Raw genomic sequence first — 27,352 nt, forward strand, 5'->3', positions numbered from 1 at the left:
AATGATTTACTGCAATTCTAATCGAACCATAAATCCATATTTAGTACCACTGGCCTGAGATGCTTAAAGTTCAATATGTAGCCTAGATGTAGCCCAGTAGGCTCCCGCTAACTAGCTAGCTAATTTATCTGGTTCTGTAGTTCATTGTTGTCCATGCGAGGAAGTTAGGCTAGCAAGCATTTTAGCTAGGTAGCCTATGACAACAAAAACTAAAAGTGTACTGTATGACAGAGCCATACACCGTGTTGCCAACATGAAAGAGAGGAGGATGACACTGGTGTTCAACTAGTCTACAAGTAGGGAGAGTCAACATTCTTTGTTTTACTTGCTTGTGCATGCATACACGCACGCACACACGCACGCACACACGCACACACACACGCACACACACACACACACACACACACACACACACACACACACACACACACACACACACACACACACACACACACACACACACACACACAGACATAATCTAGTACCATGGACAGCCACATGATATTTAGTAAAGTTAATTGGACTAAATTGTGTTGGTATCTTTATGTTTGTTTTCAGTGTATTAAACTAAGCATATACAGCCTTGTTGATTTGATGATGTTTAAGTTGAAATGGTGCTGGAATAGCGGAGGCCGTGCTCCTGTTGTCTTTGTGCTGACTTGCGGCTAACGCCGTGGTTCTAAATCAGTAGTTGTTTAGTAAACTGACGGGGGAAAAACTTGCTTGACCATGCTGCAGATTATAGAACTGTTGGTCACATGCAATGTTTGCTTTGTGGACTTCACCAGACAGACATTGCTCTCCGGTTTTGTGATGAACAAATGTATGTGTAGTTGAATTTGTTCTGCCACTGTGTGACTGTTGTCTTTTTGTTGTCACAGCTTTATTGTATATCACGGCGGTGTATAAACGAATGGGTTATAGCGCAAACAACACCCTTATCACAACATAGGTTGCAAAATTGCTTTTTTTTACTGGCTTGGCTTCCTCAGTTATTTTACCCACGCACCACTACTGGTGGAGGTAAGCACAGGTACAATCCTAGAGGAAACCTGGTTCAGTCAGCTGTACACCAGACACTGGGAAGGGAATTCACCTTTCAGCAGGACAATAACCGAAAACACAAGACCGAATCTACACTGCAGTTGCTTACCAAAAAGACAGTGAATGTTCCTGAGTGGCCAAGTTACAGTTTTGACTTAAGTCTGCTTGAAAATCTATGGCACGACTTGAAAATGGTTGCCTTGCAATGATCAACAACCAACTTGACAGAGCTTGAAGAATTTTGAAAAGAATAAAGGGCAAATATTGTACAATCCAGGTGTGGAAAGCTCTTAGAGATGTACCCAGAAGACTCACAGCTGTAATGACTGCCAAAGGTGAATCTAACATGTATTGACTCAGGGGGTGTTAGTACTTAGGTAAATTAGATCATTCTATATTTAATTTTCAATAAATTTGCAAACATTTAGAAATATGTTTTTACTTTGTCATTATGGGTTATTGTGTGTAGATGGGTGAGAGAAAAAATATACCGTACCAGTTAAAAGTTTGGACACACCTACTCATTCAAGGGTTTTTCTTTATTTTTACTATTTTCTACATTGTTGAATAATAGTGAAGACATCAAAACTATGAAATAACACATATGGAATCATGTACAGTAGTAACCAAAAAAGTGTTAAACAAATAAAAAAATATGTATATTTTAGATTCTTCAAAGTAGCCACCCTTTGCCATGATGACAGCTTTGCACACTCTTGGCATTCTCTCACCTCTTCACTTGGAGTGCTTTTCTAACACTCTTGAAGGATTTCCTTACATATGCTGAGCACTTGTTGGCTGCTTTTCCTTCACTCTGCAGGCCAACTCATCCCAAACCATCTCATTTGGGTTGAGGTCAGGTGATTGTGGAGGCCAGGTCACCTGACACGTGGAGATAATCATTTCACCTACTCTGCGTCTCACAAAGACACGGCGGTTGGAACCAAAAATCTCAAATTTGGACTCATCAGTCCAAGGGACAGATTTCCAACTGTCTAATGTCCATTGATTGTGTTTCTTGGCCCAAGCAAGTCTCTTCTTATTATTGGTGTCCTTTAGTAGTGGTTTCTTTGCAGCAATTTGACCATGAAGGCCTGATTCATGCAGTCTCCTCTGAACAGTTGAGATGTGTCTGTTACTTGAACTCTGTGAAGCATTTATTTGGGCTGTAATTTTTGAGGCTGGTAAATCTAATAAACGTATCCTCTGTAGCAGAAGTAACTCTGGGTCTTCCTTTCCTGTGGCAGTCTTCATGAGAGACAGTTTCATCATAGCGCTTGATGGTTTTTGCGACTGCTCTTGAAGAAACTTTCAAAGTTGTTGAAATTTTCCAGATTGACTGACCTTCATGTATTAAAGTACTGATGGACTGTTATTTCTCTTTGCTTATTTGATTTGTTCTTGCCATAATATGGACTTGGTCTTTTACCAAATAGGCCTATCTTCTGTATGCCAACCCTACCTTGTCACAACACAACTGATTGGCTCAAACGAAGGAAAGAAATTCCATAAATTTACTTTTAACAAGGCACACCTGTTAATTGAAATGCATTCCAGGTGACCACCTCATGAAGCTGGTTGAGAGAATACTACTTTGAAGAATCTATAATGTAGAAAATTGTAAAAAAAATAAAGAAAGAAAGACCCTTGAATGAGTCGGTGTGGCAAAACGTTTGACGGGTACTGTATATTTATCCATTTTGAATTCAGGGTGTAACACAACACAATGTAGAATAAGTCAAGGGGTATAAATACTTTCTGAAGGCACTGTATTAAACTTTTTTTTATATATAAATTGAAAGATTCATAATTTCCCTGTGCTCACAATCCAACCCCCTAAGAACCCAAGAAATACATAACATGGTCTTACATTTCCAAATAGTGGATTATTCCATTCAGGTCTAAAATGCTGTTGAATATAATCAATAGTTAGGGAATGGAAATGTAATGACAGCAAGTAAAGACATTTCAACCTTAGGTGAAGGGTAACTGCAGCAACAGCCAACAGTGGTGCTGGGCTGTGTGCCCTGGGCAGTTAGGAGTTCACAGACTTTTGTTTAATGTAAGAGTAATGATTTCCCTTCTGGCCCTTTCACAGGGGAAAGTAAAAGGGGCATGGAATTTCTCGAAATAATCAATTATATTAATGTAGTACCCACAGTGTTGGGAATGAAAAAGATTTGAGCTTAATCACTCTGCAGTGCTACTCTATGACATGTACAGTATGCATGTTGTCATACTCTGATAAATGCCTAGATTTTCCCGAGAGTGAGCATTGAGTAAGACATTGACCAAATAGCTTAATTATGGTACTGGAATGTGTTATGAATTATATAATTTTTTATTGTGGTAAAAAAGGTAAGGTGTGTGTGTGTGTGTGTGTGTGTGTGTGTGTGTGTGTTCTTTGACTTGAGCATTTAGTTGTCTGGGCACAGTCTCAGTTCACAATGGTTTTCTCATATCAGCCAAATGAAATTACTGTAGTGAAACATTACATCAAGGACCCTCAAAGAACAGGATAACCTACTAAAAACAATATATTGGTTGGTTCGTTAACCCGAGGGTCTTCACAGACTCACTCATGCTTTATTGTTGAATTCTCCATAAAGAAGCCATACGCAACCCTTCTAGTGGTCAAGTCCACGCTCCTATTTCATTGACCCCATGAATATGTGACGCAAGGACCCTAATGTTTTTTTGGTCACCCATACCAAAAAAAGTGCCAATGTAGACCAGGGAGAGAGCGCATTGGCGTCACACTCGTCTCACAGTGTATCGAACGAACGACAGAACAGTTGTTATACTGCACGTAGAATGGAAGACCGTAAGTTGTGCAAGACACGTCTAGACAATCAAGCATCCTTATTGGGAACTACGCTACTAGATCAGTGTTTGCAATAGTGTTTGTATTATTGGTTTGTTGTAGGCTATATACGACCGTTTATCTGTCTCGATAGTGATATGTTGTTACCGTGGGCAGTTTATAGCCTGTAATAAGAAAGCTTCGACTTCTTCCTCAACCCAACCGTCAGCCAACGGATAAAGGACACATGCAGAAGCTTACAGGTAACATGCATTTATATTATCTGCCACTTTCAATTGGTTCGCAATTTATGCAGGTGTATACCCCACCAATTAATCCAATATGAAATAATGTGGCTTCATTCATACCAATTGACTTTGTTCAATAGGAGATAGTTGTGTAAATATCTGATGATTCATAGCATCACGCCCCTGACATCTATAGTATACAGAATGGATTTAAAGGTAGTAAATGCATAATACAATGTGCATGCATATCTGGACAGATTGGAAACCGGTGAGGTAGTAATAACATAATAAAACCATTCGAAGACGGTCTACCTGCGTATGACTGTTGCGCTCTAATCTGACGACCAATCTAATAAACTAAATGTGTATGTCGCTATAATCAGAATAATGAAAGGTTTTATTTTATGTTGAATTGGACAACAATGTGAATTCGCTGCGAAATAACATTCGTACCTCCTGTTTTGAGATGTCTGGCAATGTCTAAAGTCAATTTAATAACCGAGGCTATAGCGCTGTAACAGGTGCTGGAAACTGAATAAACATGTTGAGGTGGGGATGTCAAGACCAAGCACAATCTATTTGATCATACTGCAAATGAACTTCTTGAAATAAGCAATTGCAATATAAAACATTGTATTCTCCTATCACATGCATCATTTGTCATCATGTCATGTTGAAAGGTTTGAACCATAGAAACCTCATATAATCATTTAACAACCAATAGGTCAGTGTGCTTAGTAAACATCTCTCAAACAATCCGTTCTGAAAATGGTGTGTCTGTGTTATAGTAGTAGTAGAGCTTAGTATAAGCCTTAAGAGAACACTGCCTTTCCCTTTAATAACTGCAGCTTAGCTTTAATTGGGGGATTTTGGTTGTCGACTACACGATGGCCCACTGGGCATAGTCATCAATTCAAAGTCTATTCCACATTGGTTCAACGTCATTAAATGACGTGGCAACAACGTTGATTCAACCAGTGTAAGCCCAGTGTGGGAGTTGAACTGGTCTTGAGGTTAATCGTGTGAATGGGGTATCATTGCTGATGTGATAGGTGACCTCCAGCACACAGTTGCTACCTTATTTAAGAGTCAATGGCCCTGTACACGCTCAAATTGTACCACTGATACGACTGTGATACAGTTGACAGTTTTTCTGCACAAAAATAAATTCACAAGCATTGTGGATATATATATATATATATATATATATATATATATATTTTTTTTTTTTTTTCAGTCAAGCTCTCTGTTGTATCACAACAATATCAATAGCATCACAACCATTGAGGCAAATGTGTTGTTGTACATCAGTTGTACAACATGACTGTGTAAAGAGCCATAAAATAGGAAATGCTTCAGCCAGTTATTCTCTTCCCAGCTTACTCTGCTACGGTCTGTTATAAACTGCTGATGCTATCCAACCTCGGAGTTAAGGGCAGACTCCACTACATTCCCATTTGCATAAGACTACATTTGATAATTTAGTAGACCCACCCTAACAAAGGAGGCCGAGCAGCATAGCGTAGAGATGATAATCATGAATAAACAATGATGGCCGTTATTCGCTCGCTTCCCCCAGAAGATTTTGGCATGAAGGGAGAACTCCACTCAAGAATAAGAGATGGACCCTTCATAGATGTGTGTTGGACCAACAAGAGCATTTAGAGCAGTCAGCCATGGAACAACTCTAGGCTCTCAACAAAGAAGGAAGGAAGGATGAGGAAGATCAGGTCCCCAAAAGTGCTCATCTAAATCATTTGTATTGGCCAGCCCTTGCCAAACCAGTCCAATTCAAATATTATACATGAGTCTATAAGCAACAACTATACAGTCTTCACTCAATGTAAAACTGGCATTTTATTAGACACCGTCGGTCAAAAGTTTTAGAACACCTACTCATTCAAGGGTTTTCTTTTTTAAAAAACATTTTCCACATTGTAGAATAATAGTGAATACATCAAAACTATGAAATATCACATATGGAATCATGTAAAAAAATATATATATATATATTTACATCAAAATATATTTTATATTTGAAATTCTTCAAATAACCACCCTTTGCCGCCTTGATGACAGCTTTGCACACTCTTGACATTCTCTCAACCAGCTTCACCTGGAATGCTTTTCCAACAGTCTTGAAGGAGATCCCACATATGCTGAGCACTTGTTGGCTGATTTCCTTCACTCTGCGGTCCAACCCATCCCAAACCATCTTAATTTGGTTTTCGGCCGGGGGATTGTGGAGGCCAGGTCATCTGATGCAGCACTCCATCACTCTCCATGGTAAAATAGCCCTTACACAGCCTGGATGTGTGTTGTGTCATTGTCCTGTTGAAAAACAATTGATAGTCCCGCTAAGCCCAAACTAGATAGGGTGACGTATTGCTGCAGAATGCTGTGGTAACCATGCTGGTTAAAGTGTGCCTTGAATTCTAAATAAATCACAGACTGTGTTACCAGCGAAGCACCCCCACATTATTGCACCTCCTCCTTCATGCTTTACGGTGGGAAATACACATGCGGAGATCATCCGTTCACCCACACCGGGTCTCACAAAAACACGGCGGTTGGAACCAAAAATCTCCAATTTGGACTCCAGACCAAGTTACAGATTTCCACTGGTCTAATGTCCATTGCTCTTGTTTCTTGGCCCAAGCAAGTCTCTTATTATTATTGGTGTCCTTTAGTAGTGGTTTCTTTGCAGCAATTCGACCATGAAGGCCTGATTCACATAGTCTCCTCTGGACAGTTGATGTTGAGATGTGTCTGTTACTTGAACTATGTGAAGCATTTATTTGGGCTGTAATTTTTGAGGCTGGTAAGTATAATGAACTTATCCTCTGCAGCAGAGGTAACTCTGCGTATCCCATTCCTGTGGCAGTCCTCATGAGAGCCAGTTTCATCATAGCGCTTGATGGTTTTTGCAACTGCTCTTGAAGAAACTTGAAACTTTCTTGAAATGTTCCGTATTGACTGACCTTCATGTGTTAAAATAATGATGGACTATCGTTTCTTTTTTGCTTATTTGAGCTGTTCTTGCCATAATATGGACTTGGTATTTTGCCAAATAGGGCTATCATCTGTATACCACCCCCACTACCTTGTCACAACACAACTGACTGGCTCAAACAAATAAAGAAGGAAAGAAATCCCACAAATTAATTTTTAAGAAGGCACACCTGTTAATTGAAATGCATTCCAGGTGACTACCTCATGAAGCTGGTTGAGAGAATGCCAAGAGTGTGCAAAGCTGTCATTAAGGCAAAGGGTGGCTGTTTGTAGAATCTCAAGTATAAAATATTTTTTGATTTGTTTAACACTGTTGGTTACTACATGATTCCATATGTGTTATTTCATAGTTTTGATGTCTTCACTATTATTCTACAATGTAGAAAATAGTAAAAATAAAGAAAAACCCTTCAATGAGTAGGTCTGTCCAAACTTTTGACCGGTAGTTAAGTTTTGATGTAGCCTTCCTTGCCTGGCTGGCTGATGAATAAGACTATAATATAACATATGTCACAATTTCAGTGTCTCGTTAAATGTTATTGAACCTGGCAGTTTCACACTCTTAAATAGCATAGCCAGATGAAATTTTGCCGAGCCCGATTAAATGTTGCTGAGACATTGCATTGTTCAGTCACATAGGCATTTTGAGATGTGAAGACAACTTCGACTGAACCTCGACTGAATCACAACTGTGTCAACAGTAACGACTAGCCTAAACCTGCTCTCATCAAAAGACAAAACCTGTTCATTCATTCTAAACCAGTAGAGCAGTACACCTTTAAATGTCACTTGAAACATTGATAGTCTTCTGTCAGCCAGACAGGCATCAATAAACCTTTCATTCTGTGCTCATACAACCACTATTGTTGTACTGAATTATACAGAAATAACTCATTACCACTGTTAGATAATCATTGGGATTATTTCCACATATGCAATTGACTTCCACATGAACTAACAGATCAAAGGCAATAAGAGAAAAACAATATGAGAAAAAGAAAGACGAACACACAGTTGACGAGAGCCACTATGAACCAAGATTCTGGTTGATGGTTAGCCTGAGGACAATACAGAGTCCAGTAGGAGGGAAAGAGGACAGCTAGCATGCAACAGTAGTAGCAGCGGGACTGTCGCAGCCAGGCACTAGCAGCTTTTAGGTTACGGCAAATAGAGCCAAATGATGTCCTTTTACTAATGAACCACTGGCTCTGTCTGCTGCGGCACTATCGGTATGCACCTTGTTCTGCCACCTCTCAGAGCCCAGTCTCAGCCTTGCTTCTTTGATTTTGCCTCTTGGCTCATACACAACAATTTAACAGAACAGAATCACCTCACAAATAACAAACGCCACTGGCATCCCACACCACTCATTTTCAATTCAAGTCTGTTCTGTGAATGGATTGGAATTGTTTTCGGGTATTGCAAAATTATCATTGTCTTAAATGCAGATGTTGAAGTAACCTCGTCCCCGGGCTGGAAGTCTAGGGCCGTGGTGTTGAGACTACACATGAAGTGACTTCCAATTTATGTTTGGAATTGAGTTTGAATTCACCGCAGCCCTTATCTCAATATATACTTCCCCGAGGTTCCAGGACAGGCCCATCCATTTATTAGTGTGGCATATCCTAAGAAATTACATTTTTTTTTTAACGTTGTTACTGATAACATATGTTTCTTGTTCCCTTTATATTACTATATAGCATTTTTTTTTTAAAGACTGACTTGCTCAGAGAAAGCTTAAAATATTTATACAGCTTCTATTCTTTCAAGAGAATCCTAATTAGGAAACGGTAGTTGCAGCTACTCTGTTGAAAGCTAATTCAGTGCCAGTGGAGTTGACATTTGAATCAATACTGCATGGACTCTTTTTAAATGGGTCCCGATACATGTCTACAGCTCATTGTTAGGTCAAAGTCAATACAGAGAAATCTTACCTTTTTACACAGAGATAGACACATCTATTCCGCTGCAGTGTCAAAACAAAACACAGAAAGGCATTAAATCACAAAAATAAATGACATGTTATGATAGTTTAGTGACTCAAATAGATTGATTAGTAATGAAAGAAAACGTGTCTTCGTCTCTGTCACAAGACATTGCATACGGGTGTCATCAACATGACCTCGCCAACTCAATGCAGTAATTGACGTCCGTCCTACTTACCTAGGACCAACTCTGTGGCATTGTGGATAGTGTGTTCACCCTGATATTGGAAGGTTGGGAGTTAGATCCCTGGATGAGTCATACCAAGGACTATAAAAATGGGACCCGATGGCGGTGAGGACCTGTGACAGACTAACAGTCCTGTCTAGGAGGTGCACTTGAAACCTGCAGAAACAGGAGATAGGCGCCTGCTTCTATGGGCTGTTCCATCTCGCACAAGCTGATAGTATTCACACGCCTTGACTTTTTTTCCAATACCCCATAATGTCAAAGTGGAATTATGTTTTTGAAAATGTTTACAAATGAATTAAAAACGAAATGCTGAAATGTTTAAAGTCAATAACTATTCAACCCCTTTGTTATGGCAAGCCTAAATACATTCAGGAGTAAAAAATGGCCTAATAAGTTGCATGGACTCACTCTGTGTGCAATAATATTGATTCACATGATTTTAGAAGGACTACTTCCGCTCTTTACCCCACATATATAATTATCTGTTAGGTCCCTCAGTCGAGCAGTGAATTACAAACACAGATTCAACTACGAAGACCATGGTTTTCCAATGCCTCGCAAAGGGCACTTATTGGTAGATGGATACAAATGGAAAAAAAACAGACATTGAATATCCATTTGAGCATGGTGAAGTTATTAATTACACGTTGGATGGTGTATCAATACACCCAGTCACTACAAAGATACAGACATCCTTCCTAACTCAGTAAGAAACCACTCAGAACTTTCACCATGAGGCCAATGGTGAGTTTAAAACAGTTGCAGAGTTAAATGGCTGTGATAGGAGAAAACTGAGGATGGATCAACAACATTTTAGTTGCTCCACAATACTAACCTAACTGACAGAGGGAAAAGAAGGAAGCCTGTACAGAATAAAAAATATTCAGAAACATGCATCCTGTTTGCGACAAGGCAATAAAGTAATACTGCAAAAAAATGTGGCAAAGCAATGAACTTTTTGTCCTGAAAACAAAGGGTTATGTTTGGGGCAAATCCAATACAACACATTAATGAGTAGCACTCTCCATATTTTCAAGCTTAGTGATGGCTGCATCATGTTATGAGTATGCTTGTAATTGTTATGTACTGGGGAGTATTTGAGGATAAAAAATAAATGTAATGGTGCTCAGCACAGGCAAAATCCTAGAGAAAAACTTGGTTCAGTCTGATTTCCACCAGACACTGGGAGATGATTTCACCTTTCAGCAGGACAATAACCTAAAACAAAAGGCCAAATCTACAGTGCCTTGCGAAAGTATTCGGCCCCCTTGAACTTTTCGTCCTTTTGCCACATTTCAGGCTTCAAACATAAAGATATAAAACTGTATTTTTTTGTGAAGAATCAACAACAAGTGGGACACAATCATGAAGTGGAACGACATTTATTGGATATTTCAAACTTTTTTAACAAATCAAAAACTGAAAAATTGGGCGTGCAAAATTATTCAGCCCCTTTACTTTCAGTGCAGCAAACTCTCTCAAGAAGTTCAGTGAGGATCTCTGAATGATCCAATGTTGACCTAAATGACTAATGATGATAAATACAATCCACCTGTGTGTAATCAAGTCTCCGTATAAATGCACCTGCACTGTGATAGTCTCAGAGGTCCGTTAAAAGCGCAGAGAGCATCATGAAGAACAAGGAACACACCAGGCAGGTCCGAGATACTGTTGTGAAGAAGTTTAAAGCCGGATTTGGATACAAAAATATTTCCCAAGCTTTAAACATCCCAAGGAGCACTGTGCAAGCGATAATATTGAAATGGAAGGAGTATCAGACCACTGCAAATCTACCAAGACCTGGCCGTCCCTCTAAACTTTCAGCTCATACAAGGAGAAGACTGATCAGAGATGCAGCCAAGAGGCCCATGATCACTCTGGATGAACTGCAGAGATCTACAGCTGAGGTGGGAGACTCTGTCCATAGGACAACAATCAGTCGTATATTGCACAAATCTGGCCTTTATGGAAGAGTGGCAAGAAGAAAGCCATTTCTTAAAGATATCCATAAAAAGTGTTGTTTAAAGTTTGCCACAAGCCACCTGGGAGACACACCAAACATGTGGAAGAAGGTGCTCTGGTCAGATGAAACCAAAATTGAACTTTTTGGCAACAATGCAAAACGTTATGTTTGGCGTAAAAGCAACACAGCTCATCACCCTGAACACACCATGCCCACTGTCAAACATGGTGGTGGCAGCATCATGGTTTGGGCCTGCTTTTCTTCAGCAGGGACAGGGAAGATGGTTAAAATTGATGGGAAGATGGATGGAGCCAAATACAGGACCATTCTGGAAGAAAACCTGATGGAGTCTGCAAAAGACCTGAGACTGGGACGGAGATTTGTCTTCCAACAAGACAATGATCCAAAACATAAAGCAAAATCTACAATGGAATGGTTCAAAAATAAACATATCCAGGTGTTAGAATGGCCAAGTCAAAGTCCAGACCTGAATCCAATCGAGAATCTGTGGAAAGAACTGAAAACTGCTGTTCACAAGTGCTCTCCATCCAACCTCACTGAGCTCGAGCTGTTTTGCAAGGAGGAATGGGAAAAAATGTCAGTCTCTCGATGTGCAAAACTGATAGAGGCATACCCCAAGTGACTTACAGCTGTAATCGCAGCAAAAGGTGGCGCTACAAAGTATTAACTTAAGGGGGCTGAATAATTTTGCACGCCCAATTTTTCAGTTTTTGATTTGTTAAAAAAGTTTGAAATATCCAATAAATTTCGTTCCACTTCATGATTGTGTCCCACTTGTTGTTTATTCTTCACAAAAAAATACAGTTTTATATCTTTATGTTTGAAGCCTGAAATGTGGCAAAAGGTCGCAAAGTTCAAGGGGGCCGAATACTTTCGCAAGGCACTGTACACTGGAGTTGCTTACCGAGAAGATAGTGAATCTTCCTGAGTGGCTGAGTTACAGTTTTGACTTCAATCTATTTGAAAATCTATGGCAAGACCTGGAAATGGTTGTCTAGCAATGATAAACTACTAATTTATAGGGCTTGAAGAATTTAGAAAAGAATAATGTGCAAATGTTGCACAGTCCAGGGGTGGAAAGCTCTTAGAGTCTTACCTAGAAAGACTCACAGCTGTAATCACTGCCAAAGGTGCTTCTACAAAATATTGACTCAGGAGTGTGAATATTTATGTAAATAATATATTCAATACATTTGCGAACATTTCTGATTATTTCACTTTGTCATTATGGGATATTGTGTGTAGATGAGTGAATTTCAAAAAATATTTAATCCATTTTGAATTCAGGCTGTAACATAACAAAATAATAAGTCAAAGGGTATGAATACTTTCTGAAGGCACTGTACTTACCTAGGGTGGTGGTGTCATGAGACTGTCATAGAAAATGTAATACAGCAAATAGTCATGACAGTTGGTGTCTGTTATGACAACCAAACACTGTCATGACACAACCATTGTTTGATTACTGAATTTGGTAGATTATGATTACTGAATTTGGTAGATATGGCCATTGTTTGACAAATATAAATAATGAATCCAAAGGCGTAATTTTTATTCCCTTTTCATTAGTGGTCTCAAACTCCTGGCCAGCGGGGCACATCAGATCCGTAAGCCGCAGTTTGGTGGCCCTGTCTGGAGTTTGAGACCACTGCACAAAACAGGAGCCAAAGTTATAGAATAGACTGTATAAGGACACACTTAATTTTATTGCTCTTAATAACACTGTTCACTGATCTAAGTTGGTCTGGTCATTTCTTCAAGCTACAGTAAAATCATTCTTCCTGATGAGAATCATGATCTCTTTTCTAATCAATTTCTCCCTGCATACAGTTCTCTGATTTATTTGAACTGGTATCCATTGATTATTTTTCCTTTGTTCTGAGTTGGGAGTGAGAGGGTTAGATTCAAGTTATTTTTTAGCCATTTTCTCCTCAGTCTATCTCTGCTGGAAGTATTTGATGCAAGGAAGCGTTCATGTAAGAAAGCCTATTGATTTCCTGACAGGCCAAATCAATATTGTCCCAGTAAATAGGCTTTTCTTCATGTCATGTGAGGTGTTTCTTTGATAGGATCAGACATTGCAATCAAAAAACGGAATTCTTACCGTTATTGGGGCTAACATGGAGACAATTAGTCATATCTGTTTATGCTGTATAGCCAGCTAGATGCATAAAGAGGTCAATGGAACTCGACCAAACAATGTAAATGCCATGGATACGCGTGGGGGAAAGTTCTTGAATCTTCTTATTGCCCCCCTGCAAAATTAGCCTACATTTAGGCTGGGTTCGAATACCCATACTTACATACCGTATGCTACATACTTAATGAGTATATACTACATACTATATACCATTAGTAGTTAGTTAGATAGCTTATAGTTAATATACTGGAAAGTTTGATGTATAAGTAGCCAATTAACTTTAGGTAGCTAGCTAAAATACCGGTACATACTGCTGTAATGTTATACTATGTGGTTCGTAAGGACAGCTAGCAAAGCAAATTGTCAGCCAACAGAATGTGTAAGGTAACTTATTTGAAAAGTCGTTACTTTATTACATTGATCAACATTTTCTTAACATTTGTCATAATAGGTTAAAGCAATTCATTTGTATCCACTCTCGTACTTCGGGCTGTATATTTTTCGACATTTTCTTCAAATCTGAAAACGATGTGAAGCCACGCCCATTTCCTGAAGAATTGCATTATGGGCCCTAAAGTACAGAAATAGTGTCCTCTGTGTGTATACTTTATATTTTGGAGAATTTAGTACGACATATGGGAACTTTTGGCAGCATACTGACTGTATCCATACTATGACCAATAAGCATACTATGTACTTCATTCACGTCACAAATAGTACGGTTAGTGCGGTTAGTATGAGTATTCGGACACAGCTTTAGTCTATTATTTGTATATGTATTTCACACTATGTTAAGGTAAACATCAGAGTATAATGCTGTATGGATGTCAACCCCAATACATGTTCATGTCATCGTCAGCAATAAACTGTATTACAGTTAAAAACGACTTTGACTACCACCTCTAATTTATTTTATGCTAGCTATGCTATATACAAAACAGGAGTTAGCATATACAAAACAGGAGTTAGCGTTTAGCAGTCACTTTTTCTATACCTGAAAAGGGGCAACTTCTAAATGTTGTGCTGCGAAATCTGCCAAATACCCTGTATATCCAAATCGGACTTTGGTAACCACACTGTGGGCCTGTCCTAATACATTTATCATGATGCATTTGAAGAATATTCACTTTGTTAGATCAGATTTGTTGAAATGTGCATCATCTGGCATCCTTCTTCTATCCCCCACGGTCTGCGTTCCATTGACCTCTTCACCGCATCTATCCAACTGATTCTGGACCACGCTAGGAGACAATATAAATGTCTATACTAAATGTGACAATCCTGTCAAATAATTATAACGGTTTCATTTTCTTTTTCCAGATGGACTGGCTCACACCGGAGATGTGAAGTGTGTTATGTGAAGCCAAGGTGTCATCCCACCTTATAGGTGGTGGGGAGAGATGCTGCACTCTGTTGCCATGACAGCGGAAGTCCTGTTTGTTATGTGGTTTCTCATGACCAGTAGTCAGTGTAATCCCGTGGCAGACTTGTTGGTGAGCCGGGAACGCTTTGAGCGTGTCCTGACCCAGGCCAGAGAGGACAAGTATGACAAGCAGCAGGCCTCGGAGGGGGCGCTCAGTTACAGCACCCAACAACAGCTGAAGGAGATCAGCTTCATGGGCCTGGAGGCCAACAGAGGGGTCAGCAATAGAACTTCTGTCAACAGATCCAGGACGAACTCCAGCTCCCAGAAACGTGGTGGATCCAAGGGTGGGAAGGCATCACAGGAGTTGTGGGAAGAGCAAGAGGGGGGCCTGAGTCGAGTAGACGAGGGCCCTACAAGTGAAACAAACCTCTCTCTCGACGCTATCGACGAGTACGCATATCCAGATTACAGGGGGAAGGGCTGCATTGATGAGAGTGGCTTTGTGTTTGCCATCGGGGAGAAATTTACTCCGGGGCCCTCCACGTGCCCTTGCCTCTGCACCGACGAGGGACCCCTGTGTGCCAAGCCTGAATGTCCCAAAGTTCACCCTCGCTGCATCCGGGTGGACACCAGCCAGTGCTGTCCAGAGTGCAAGGAGAAGAAGAACTACTGTGAGTTCAGGGGGAAAGTCTACGCAACGCTACAAGAGTTTAAGGTGAGTCTGGAAATGAGGTCTTTAAAGATTTACAGGGTCGTATTCTCTAGGAACCAAACAAAAGCCAACAAGCCAAAAAGGGAAGGGATTGCGTCAACATGTCCAATAAGAAACATTTGTGTTTGTTATCCGTTGCAAAACGTTTGGCTACATGAATGTCTCTTCGACAGTCTGTGCTTCACGAGATCAACCTCTTGAGTTGAAAAGAAACTCCAGCACACTGGTGATCTACATGCGCCACAGATTGAATGCATCTTGTTACCAACGTTTCAGTCTCAGTAGACCTTCATCAGGGAAACTGTTGATGGCCTGCCAGTTGTATGCTGGGTTAATCGTGAGCACTATACCAAGACAACGATCGTTTTCAGTGCAGCAAGCAAAAAAGCAGCCAAGCACATTTCAAAGTTTGCATTCATTTTATTCACACAAAGCTTGAATTTTACTTTGCGCTGCTGAATTGAATAGTACGGTTTAAGCTTAAGAGTATTTTTCCCCTTGATATTCCTATCTTGATGCACTTGCTAGTTTTTGTGGAGTTTATTTTAAGCCAAGCTCAGGAGACCTCAAAAGGCCTTATCTCTTGATTTACTATACCATCAACTTTCTATTCTATATTTGATCAAAAATGTATTATATGTGGCTGTATAATGCTTCCCTTTGTGCTAGCACTGGAGGGTCACACCAAGAGGTTAGGTCTAATATGGGATTTATTTCTGCTAACGCAGAGTGATACAAGCAGCTCTGTATGGAGAGGCACAGCTTGTTGCTCTCCTGGGAGAAGTCTGCAGAGAGAGAGAGAGAGAGAGAGAGACAGTCAGAGAGATCAGAGAAAGAGAAGAGAAAGAGAGAGAGATACCGACTTCCACTGAAGTAAATAGCACTATCCTCTGTGGGTGCCTGCCTATGGGATTTGAAACAAAGCAACAGGCAGAGCCTTCTGGTTGATTGCTGTGTTCTGCGGTGGTACAGTAAGTGGCGTCTCTCTTGCCGTTTTTCACAGTGGAGTGCCAGGCCGAAGCTCGAGACGCTCTGCAATCAACTTGATCCATGCTGTTAGGATTAACCTATGGTCCCTGATTAAAAGGAAAGCCTCACATGGCCACGAGTGCCTTCAGACTAAAACTTACAGCGGTAACATCTCCAGTCGAGGGGGGTGACTTGGTTGAAGGCGTATCGTCGGCACAAGCTGCATCAGACAGTCTTTCGGACCTGTTTTTCTCCAATACTTTCAGAAATGGAAAGCTCCATTAAACAAACAAACTGTTCTCTCTTGTTCACAAAGCAATACACTTGGAAGCTTCTATCTGTTACCCACTGAGCACACAATCAGCACATTGATTTCCCCATTTTCGGTTGATTGCGCACTGAAGTTCATTTCTCCTCTCCTTCAAATAAAGTATTTATTTCCAATAACGTTCTGTAAGATCGGAACTTCCTGTGTTCTAAGCTTTGCGGCTGAATGTTCGATGTTCAATTCCATTGTGTTGGCTGGTGGGACGGACATGTGTGTGTGCCTGTGTGTGTGTGTGTGTGTGTGTGTGTGTGTGTGTGTGTGTGTGTGTGTGTGTGTGTGTGTGTGTGTGTGTGTGTGTGTGTGCGTGCGTGCGTGCGTGTGTGTGTGTGTGTGTGTGCGTGTGTGTGTGTGTGTCTGTGTGTGTCTGTGTGCGAGTGAGTGCTTACATGAAAGAGATTTACAAATAGTCTTTCTCCCTCTGCCCCCAGGTGTCTCCGTGTGAGACGTGTCGCTGTGAGGGGAGTGGAGAGGTGTTGTGCTCTGTGTCAGCATGCCCTCAAACAGAGTGTGTCGATCCAGAGTATGAGCCTGATCAGTGCTGCCCCATCTGTAAGACCGGTGAGTGATCATGCTTGTCTCAAAACACTTACGTTACCTTAATACGGAACACACAGCATGCGCACATGCAGCACTGAGCCATTTCATTTACCATTTGAATTGGAGTGTTTTGTCTTTGGGAAATCATACATGATTGGCCAGAAAAATCATGCCTTATCATAGTTTGTTGCCGTGCTATTAATTAATATGATAGTGTGTAAGTGTGAATGCCTCTTTTATTACCCAGCCCTATTTTTTTCCCAACGTGAACAGATGCTCCTGGTAAGTTGCCACAATATGCTGGTGTAAATAAAAGGTGAATCAAGATTTGGGAATCCTGGGTTAGGGTGAGAACCTTCTGATTTGAAAGCATTGCACTTGCATCTTATAGGATTGCCTCTCTGGCTCACTGTGGATTATCTGAAATAGTTTCAGATGATTTTAGACAGCATGTCCTAGATTGTGTCCCCTTGTTTTTCATGGCGTGACTCTAATGCAACATGGCAATGTCAGCAACGTTGCCTCCTTCAGCAAAAAATAATGATGACTGGTGATATGCAACTTATCTCGGCCACTTAAAGCGATGCCGTACCACAAACAAGGGAAATGCAGTCAACGTGAAATGAAATATCTTCATATTTGCTCTATTGCTGCAAACACACAAAAACTGATACCAACAAACAGTAATACCTTTGTCATCTTCACTTGTGAAAAACCACCATTTAATATTAGTGCTGTAATTGTTTTCTGAAACACATTTCATTGATAGTGATATTTTTTCAATAGCTATTTTTTGCATACATGTGCATCCTGTCTCTTCAGCAGTAGTGCTCTCTCTTTCTCTAGAGATGTCTTGGAATGATAAAGTTAGTACAAGTTCCTTGGTGCTGAGATTTGAACAACTCAATGTTTGCCCCAAAGTCATGTTTTGGTGGGTTCCATTTTCAGTTAAGAATCTGCAGAGAAGAGGCACAAGGACCTGCACTAGGAGAAATATGGCATACTGTATTTGGTAACCATGTATATCAAAGATCCAAACAAATCTATGCGCTCATTCAGGCAATAAGAGCTTTGTAGTGTTGTGGTTTTAAAATGAATCAAGGCCAGCTTCAGTCCCTCTATTACCATAAGATTACCACATTTCAATTCCCCCCCCGTTTTAGAGTAGCACTGTAAAAATGTAAAGTGGTACTTGACTGTACATTTGAAACACATTTTGTCATGGCTCCATTTATCACGTTGGAGGTAAGACCCAGATGCAGACAGCGTTGAAGAAACAAAAGTTTATTCCTGACAACAGGGGCAGGCAATCAACAGGTCAAGGCAGGCAGGGGTCAATAATCCAGAGAAGGTATAAATGGTCCAGAACGGCAGGCAGTCTCAGGGTCAGGGCAGGCAGAACGGTCAAAACCCGGGAAGGACTAGAAAACAGGAGCAGGAAAACAGGCAGGAGCAGGGAAAAATGCTGGTAGGTATTAAAGAACAAAACGAACTGGCAACAGACAAACAGAGAATACAGGTATAAATACACAAGGGATAATAGGGAAGATGGGCGACACCTGGAGAGGGGTGGAGTCAAGCACACAGATGAAACAGATCAGGGTGTGACACCATTGAGAAGTGCTTGGGTCGGTAGATTTTTTCATGGGCCTCAACATGGGTTTAGGTGTCTTCATTGTTTCATTGTGTTTCATAGTCTAGGCTACATTTACACGGTCTTGTAACAAAAATAAATGTTACTCATTTTCTGGCGTCTGTAAGAGGGCAATTGTCAGCCCTTGTAAAGGCCACTTATATCTGAATCAAGCTGAGAAGTTAACCTTTTTCTCATACGTCTCTATTAATGTTGCGCATCCAGCTGCTTTAAGGGACTATGCAAAAAAAAACATTGGTGCGTCCCAATAATGATCTCCTTTCTTCTAAAGTGTACACTCATTCACACACTCATTCACTACTTCCCACAGAGCTCAAAGCATTGAGCTCTGAGGGAGTTTGCACCCTATTTCTTATAGCAATTATTTCCTTTAAAATCTGTGAAGTCAAGTGAACAAGGAGGAGAGAGACATAATTGGGACGCAGGAAGAGTGTTGATGCAGGAAGTTGTCTTACTGGGCCAGTAGGCAGCATCTTCATTCTGATCTCAGTGTCCTAGTGTTGCACCATTATGGACACTAGGTTGTTCTGGTTCTCATGTGTTTGATACCCTGTCAAAGAGATGGAAGTACATACTCATTTGCTTCCCTTGACGGTCCCTTCCCACTGGGCACAGACATCAATTCAATGTCCATTCCACATTGGTTCAACATGATTTAATTGAAATGGCATGAAAACAACTTCCGTTAAACAGTGTGTGCCCAGTGGGTTGCCACCTCATTCACATTTCTTACATTACGTGTCCTTGTATGTTAACGTGTAGGTAGACAACACAACTTTTGCTGTAATTTTTGATTAGAGTAAGTGATCTTTATGTCCCTGTGCACTTAAATGTTGATTACAGATCTACCAAACTTAAGCAGCTTAACCACTCTCCAATACGTTTGACTCAGGTAGTCTCTTAAGTTTTTCACTGTATCGTAGGAGTGCCAGGCTCACATACAGATGTTGTCTAAGGGGGAAACAGCTGCTGCGACCTCCTGAGCGCTCCATGCATCTGAAGTATGACATCAAAGCACCTCTCATTGCTAATGGCCATCGTGTCGCAGACAGGATGGAAGACACACAAAAAAAGATTGTCTAGTTGTGAAAAATAACTTGTACTTGGGTCAGTAGATTACAGTAGATGTCCTTACTGACATGTTCAATATAAATTATGTTTTTAGAAGAACATCTGAGAAATCGAAGTTGGTCAATTAAGTCATAGCCTACTTGGCATTAATGCTGTCATTCTTTTATCTCATTTTTACATGCATTACATTACTATAATGAATTATGATAGTAGGCATTCTATTAACATTGTAAAAAGCCTACGTGTTGGGAAGTTTGATAACTTCATCTATTATCTAATCATTCGCGATCGTCAGTGAGAGCAACATGTCTCAGATGTGTTGTTCACGCTGTACGCAAAGAGACACTTGAGGAAGACCCACGGGGGACAGATGAAAGTGAGAGATATCGCTAGCATCCAACCCAGGCAGTTGTTCATGAATATCAAAGAACATCTGTGGCATTGCAACTTTGTGAAATTAAAACAGGTTCACATTAGGTTTTTACCTGCTCATTGAACCAGGGTAATCTATCATGAAGATACAATCATCACATCATATTTGGTATTACGTAACAACTAAAATACAGATGGCAGAATGCATTTACAGTCAATTGAAGTGTGGAAGAAAGACAAAAACAACTTTTCTCATCCTCTTAATACTTCTAAAGAGTCCATGCACGTGTTTTGTGCCCAAATTCAATTATACCTGTCGACACAATGGACTAAAAGTATACTAAGGAAATGTAGCATCACTTCTGTAAGTTTCCTGCTGCTTCCAAGAATCCAGTAGTTGACTTTACTGACTCTAACTCCCTCTGTCCTCAATGCCTCAGTGGTGGTACTGGTAGCCCCTCCGTCTCGAGTTTTGCTCGTGCAGACCATCGCCTTGGCAACACTTAAGGAAACAAGTGGTGCTCTCAAAGGCTCAGACATTGGGGTCGACACTCATCCCAGGAGGTTGTAATAAACAGTCGAGACCGTAGACAAAACCCTTTCAAATGGCAAAACACAAGAGGAAGAAGCCTGGTCGCTAGGGGGAATAGCAACTCTCTCGTTTAAAATGAGGGAGGTATTGGTAAAAAAATATTAATTGAAGAAGTTTAGAGATGCCGTGAAAATATATTTAAGAGCTCTTTCAAAATGGCAGGCGTAGGAGACATACATGGTGGTGGGGATATTAGACTGCATTGATTTCCCACTTCGAAGCAGCTCTCGACCACCCTTGATTATGAAGGAAAGCAATGGCTTCCATTCTCGATGGCTTCCATTCTCGATACTATTACTCCTACTCATTAAATGCAAAAGCTCAGCTGTCCATAACCATTCAACTGTGCAACATTTTGCTCTTTTTATTTCAATAATGCTCCCCGCAGACTCTATTAGACAACTTGCAAGACTATTACGATGGAAATATTTGTAGGCTTATTTCAGGCACCTTTGCTTTAGCTTATTTGTTTTACATGGAAACACAGACAATGACAGCTTGTGAGATTAACATGAATGGAAAATGCTCTACTACTAGATAAACACTAAAGCCTAACATAGAAGGTGTGCTGATTCACAGAAGGTAAAACCTGGCACTGTCTTACACCATTGACTGTTCCAGAATAATGTGGCAGCACATATTCAAGACGGCACACTCATTCTAGTGCAACAGGTTGGGAAGTAAATGATTCATAGCATAGAAAATCACTGCTCCAAAGGCTTCTCACACCCAAACAATTTCTATGACCATTTTCACAAAGCCAAGGCATTTTGCTGCATTCATAATGCATTTGTACTAAAGAACTACATTACGGGAAGGGATTTCTCACTATTCTGCTATTTCCCTTACCTCAACTCTCAGAGCCAGTAAATTGGAGCATTAAGGTTGTGTACATTATAAGGATGTGTCCCTGATTTATTTCTATCTCTCGTCTACCGCCAGTAGCGTTGAGCCACAGGTGCTAATGGCTGCTTCTTTCACATTCAGCCCGCCGGCTCAGTTTTCAGTACCTATTACACAATCACATTTTGGACTGTCCATTTGTGTTTTCTGATGTAGTCTGATGCTTGAGGTTATTAATGGTGGATAATGCTCTTTTGAGGCCCATTAAATGTTTTCGGATAAAAAACACTTTCTACTGTCAGAGAGAAGAGAGATGTTGTGTTAATGAAGCCATGGTGGCTAAAAGATGGGTATTCGTGTGATAAGCAGAAAGAAAGGGTGGCAGCATAGAGTAAGCACAGCAGAGAGGCACATAATGGGTGCATACATTAATAGGATTGAGTGTCATGCTAATCATTCTGTCCACAAATGGATGACGGGGCTGTCTGTCGCTCAAGTCTTAGCTACATAGCAACATTTCTCCTGGTTTGTATTGGGGTGAAGTATACCTCTTTATAGCATCACACATTGTTTACCAGTTTGTCTCAATCATTTTGATGGACTATCCTTGAGGAAATATTTTGCTTAATGTTATTAATGACTCAATTGCGACAGAAGACGGGACATGTGGTGAGTTGTTATTCAGGGAGGGTTTCTTCAGTCTTCATCTAGAGTTATAAATCTGTGAGTGCTCGCATTTTGACAGCCCCAGCAAACTGTTCACTATAGATTGATGCGCCAGCATGCCTCTCCTCAGTGCTTCTGTCCAGTGAAGATTCCTATTGCTTCAGCTGAAAGACTCACAACTTATCAGTGGGAGCAGCATCTTAATACCAGAATAGTGTTGCTCAAGCTCATGTTTTTTTTTAAGGAGAAACCATTGCCTGCAGCTGTATGTCATGTTGTGGCCTCAGCTCCAGGAATGGGTATTTGGGTCCATGCTGCTTGAACGATAAGGGATGATTTATGTGAATATATTTTTAGCCAGTTGTGGAAGACAAATGGAGCTTTTTGAGACAATGGCCACCGTTTCACACTGGGAACCAGAGCTAAGTAGGTTATAATGTAGGTTACATGTAAACTAAAAATTGATGAACAGAGATTTTACATTTCAGTGCAACTGCATTTATTAATAGAATATTGATGTTTTGCAAAGTTGTATGTCTGATTTAAGCATGATGTTGAAGTGGTTTTGATCATATGTGCATTAGTAACATTATTTTTCATCAGAGAGACAATCCAATGAAGGGTAACAAATTTGGGCATGTCTTCCTTTTTACCACCTGTTCAGGGGTTCGGCACCATGAAAAACAGCTCAGTGGGACTGTTGTTGGAGTGCGTGGAATCTCAACTGTCCAGTGTTCTTCCCGATTTGTATTGGCGTGATTGATAAACAGTAGCGATTATTTCATAGTTTTGATGTCTTCAATATTATTCTACTATGTATAAAATAGTAAAAATAAAGAAAAACCCTTGAATGAGTAGGTGTGTCCAAACTGTTGACTGGTACTGTGTATTATGACGACATTTGGTGACGTTTTTGTTCGTTTTGGTCTTCAGCAAGTTTGTTTTTGGTTGTTCATACATTTTTTTACAGTCAGGCAAGCCAAATTCGGCAGCCAAAGTCTACTTCTCTTCATTGGTGATTGGTAAACAGTAGCGATTCTTCAATTAAGTGTTTGTTGTCATTCAACAAGAGACAATTTGTTTTCATTAATTTTTTTTCACCTGAGAAATACAGCACCAAACAGCTTAGTTATATGTAAAATTGCGCAACTAAGATCTGATCAGCAAAAAACGTTAAAATTAATGAAATATTTATTGAGTTATCTATTACTATTTTGAGGACGCGTATACTGTCTACGGAATCTCAAGATGGACAAACAGTACTACTGAAGCTTTTTTCTCATTTTTCAACAAAGGTATTTTTAAGGGAGTATGCGAGCACACTTATTCGGTTTGCCCAGCCGAGTTTGGCTAGGCGCCAGCCGAACCAAAGCATGCTGACGGCTTTAGCCAGCCCATCCACTCCATTCACAATCCCACTAAGCTATTTTTCAGGGTAGATCAGCTCTTTGATTGACTGTATACAAAATCATTGAGATTGTCTGAGATCACTTTAACAGTTACCTTGATTCTTCTTTTGCCAGGGCCAAACTGTTATGCAGACACACAAGTGATCCCAGCTGGGCGCGAGGTGAAGATTGATGAGTGTACAATCTGCTACTGCACGTATGAAGTGGGCACGTGGCAGATCGAACATCAGGCTACCTGCAGCAAGAATGATTGCCAGGTGAGCTAGAGACTGGCCCTGACAGTGGGTATGGGGGCAGGGGCTATGGATCCATAGGTGCCCTCGCCGTGTCCATGTCAGCCAGCACGCAACTCAACGCTAGCCTGATTAAACCAGACTGAACGCTGGTGAGCGCAAAAAATGTTGAATGCAGCATTCAGTCTAGTTTAACCTGGCTAACTCAATGCAGCCTTCACCCAGTCTATACCAGACATCAAGGTCACCCCCAGACCGTATGATTTCTGCATTTACAATCACAAGTATTATTAAATCAAGCTTTATATGAAGAGTTTGAATCCATATACAGAATATCTATTTATCTATGTACTGAATTATTTATGGAGAAAAACTATCCAAAACATATTTTTTTATAGCCACTGCATTTTATTAAACTGCAATGAATTGGGTTAGAGGTCAAATAAACATCATGGAATGTATAGAATCCTTACTGTCTGTGTTTCATAGAGGTAGAAACCATAGCCTACTGACAGGTGGTGTCATTCTTATACGATGCACCACCTGAAGTAAAACAATGGGTAAAACTTGTAAGGTTTCAATATGAAAATTGTATGTAATTTTGAAAATAACTTAGTGAAGAAATGTAAGAAATTACATGACTGTTTTGTGATTTACTTATATGTATTTTGCAATTTCAATGTGTTTTGATTTCATGCGCTTTTTGTAAGCAGTTCTCTTTGTATTATGTATTCACGTTTAAAATAAACAGCAACCTGTGCGCTGTAGGTGCTTGTATGATAATATCAATCAATTTCTTGAACCAAATACATTAAAAAAAAGTATAATATATTTTTTTTTTCAATTGTATATTTTTTTTTATCCAACTCCAGATACAAACTTACACATACGAACAACAACTTACAGACACACACAAATGATGACTACCTCTCATCTGCCCAGACCCACATGCTCACGCCCCCATCCATAGTGCCTGCATTATCGTTTGCCACTTGACCTTAAATTGTACCAATTTATTTTTCTTGGTCGCCCATGCTATTTCAATATTTCAATATTTCAATAGTAAATATTTGGATTTTTGCCATTATGTTAATTTGGCACGTTTTTAGTTTGTTTTTTCAAGATGAGCGATGAGAAGAGAATCATCCAGTCCATTGGGTATCTCACTACACCATGTCTTGAAATATGCATGCAAATGGATTAAAAGTAAGTTTACATTGTAATTTTTCTGACAACCAACTTTCTAGTTCCGCCCACAACTTCTGAACTTAATAGCATTCCCAGAAAGCATGGATTATTGAGTCGTTATTAGTTTTACACTTAAGACATGAATCTGCCATTGTGTTGTAGCATTTTTGAATTTATCTTGTATAATAAATTCTATATATTATTTTATACTGGATTAAGCACACATTTTTGTTAACTGTAATTCTGTTAGTGATGCTCCAACTTCCCTCCTTCTTATGCCAACATCAGTTCTTTTTAAGTATTAATTCCAATAGTTTAAATTTTTTTTCTAGGATATTGTCAGTTGGATAGGCTCTCTGCAAGGTTTTGTATATCTTCCCTATCATATGAACATCCTTTTCCGACTGAAATAGGATTCCCTCAAGGTTGCTCTGATGTCCAAAATATATTTTGTGATATGTAACTTTTAAGTATGTATTCGAAACTGTCTGCAATTGGTTAGTCCAAAATCACTTTTTTAATCTGTCATGGAAATAATGTATTTTCTGTTACCAAGTAATTTTCAGTTTCTGTGCCTTTATATTTATGTTTTCCATGTGGACCAATTTATCTGTGAATTCTGAAAAGCTATCCAAGGATTGTTCCAGAAGGTTGTGTTTTTAGGGCGTGATATTGGTTCTTGTAGAACACGTTTCATTTTCTGCCAAATTGTTATAGTGTTCTTAACTATGAAGTTGTTTATGTTCTTAGCTTTATCCTTTGAAAATAGACACGTAGAAAGACTCTGGGGATGAGCATGTGCAGCTTAAGTATGTACCCATTGTTCCTCTTTAGTGCATTTAACCATATGTCGTAAGTAAAAGCCTTGTGTAGCGAGTTGATACAATTCCAGGTCTGGAAGGGTAAAACCACCCTCAGACATAGGACGATGTAAAACTTTCCTTTTTATTCTATTAATTTTATATGCCCATATAAAGTCTGTTATGACCGGGTATACTTTTTAAAAGAATGTCTTTGGTGTTAGCGAAAATATATACAAAAACTTTAGGCAGCCATGCCATTCTAAAGAGGTTTATTCTACCTGTAAGATTTATGAGAAGATTATTCAATTCAATTAGATCTGCTTTCATATTGTTGAGTAATGGAATAAAATGATCTTTACACATTTGTTGTTTGTTGGCACTTATTAAGCATCCTAAGTATTTCATTTTTTTTGTGGTCCACTTAAAGGATTACTGTAGATCGTAAGTTATTATTTTTCTTTTTCCTATTGCCATTCATTTTGTATCCTGAGATTTCTGAGTATTCAGAAAATATTTTTATCAAAGGGGGCATTGAGTTTTCAAAATTGGTCTGGTATATCAGGAGATCATCAGCAAATACGTTTTGTTCTTTATTGATGTTTACCAATGCTAATACCTGTTACGTTTGTGTTCTGTCTAATTCTTTCTGCAAGCGGTTCAATTGCCGGTGCGAACAGAAGGGGGGAGAGGGGACATCCATGTCTTGTGCCCCTTTCTAAAGTCATTTCATCAGAAAATGTCATATTTGTGTATAAGTTTGCTTTAGAACATTTATATAATTATTTTATTAAATGTATTATTTTAGCTGGAAAGTTGAAATCTTCCAAAGTTTTGAATAGAAAAGGCCTGTCAATATGGTCGAAAGTCTTTTTTTGGCATCAACAGACACTTGATAAATCTTTATCTTATTTTTTTTGTGTATTGTAATAAACTGAAACATGTTCTTGTATTTGTTTGTAAGTGTCATTTTTTAATGAACCTTGTTTGATTGATTTGTATGAAGTCTGGTAAGACATTTGGCATTCTATTTCTTATATGTTTTGTTTTTATTTTATTGTCACAATTTATTAAACTTATGTGTCAATAATCTGCAGGGGACTCTCCATATTTTCCTGGTTTTAAAATAACTGAAATAACTGTTTGATACATTTGATACTGTTTGGACTGAATTAAGTGACATGTGTAAATAGGGGGGCTACTTAG

At 39.6% G+C, this 27,352-nt stretch overlaps 1 protein-coding gene across 2 annotated transcripts; it reads left to right on the forward strand.

Moving 5' to 3' along the window:
• Nucleotides 1-3,463: 3,463 nt before the first annotated feature.
• On the forward strand, nucleotides 3,464-26,509 carry LOC110526548 (brorin). Of its 2 annotated transcripts, none has more exons than XM_021607603.3 (4): nucleotides 3,464-4,110; nucleotides 14,727-15,487; nucleotides 17,210-17,339; nucleotides 24,040-26,509. In XM_021607603.3, the coding sequence occupies exons 2-4, from the start codon at nucleotides 14,807-14,809 to the stop codon at nucleotides 24,189-24,191; spliced, it is 963 nt and encodes a 320-aa protein (XP_021463278.1). In that variant the 5' UTR covers nucleotides 3,464-4,110; nucleotides 14,727-14,806; the 3' UTR covers nucleotides 24,192-26,509. The 2 variants fall into 2 exon arrangements, with proteins under 2 accessions (XP_021463278.1, XP_090039551.1); XM_090183425.1 differs by lacking the exon at nucleotides 3,464-4,110 and adding an exon at nucleotides 13,991-14,127.
• The last annotated feature ends 843 nt before the right edge of the window (nucleotides 26,510-27,352 follow it).

This window comes from Oncorhynchus mykiss, chromosome 1 (genome assembly GCF_057628025.1).
Source record: "Oncorhynchus mykiss isolate SJ-2025 chromosome 1, ASM5762802v1, whole genome shotgun sequence".
Taxonomy (NCBI): domain Eukaryota; kingdom Metazoa; phylum Chordata; class Actinopteri; order Salmoniformes; family Salmonidae; genus Oncorhynchus; species Oncorhynchus mykiss.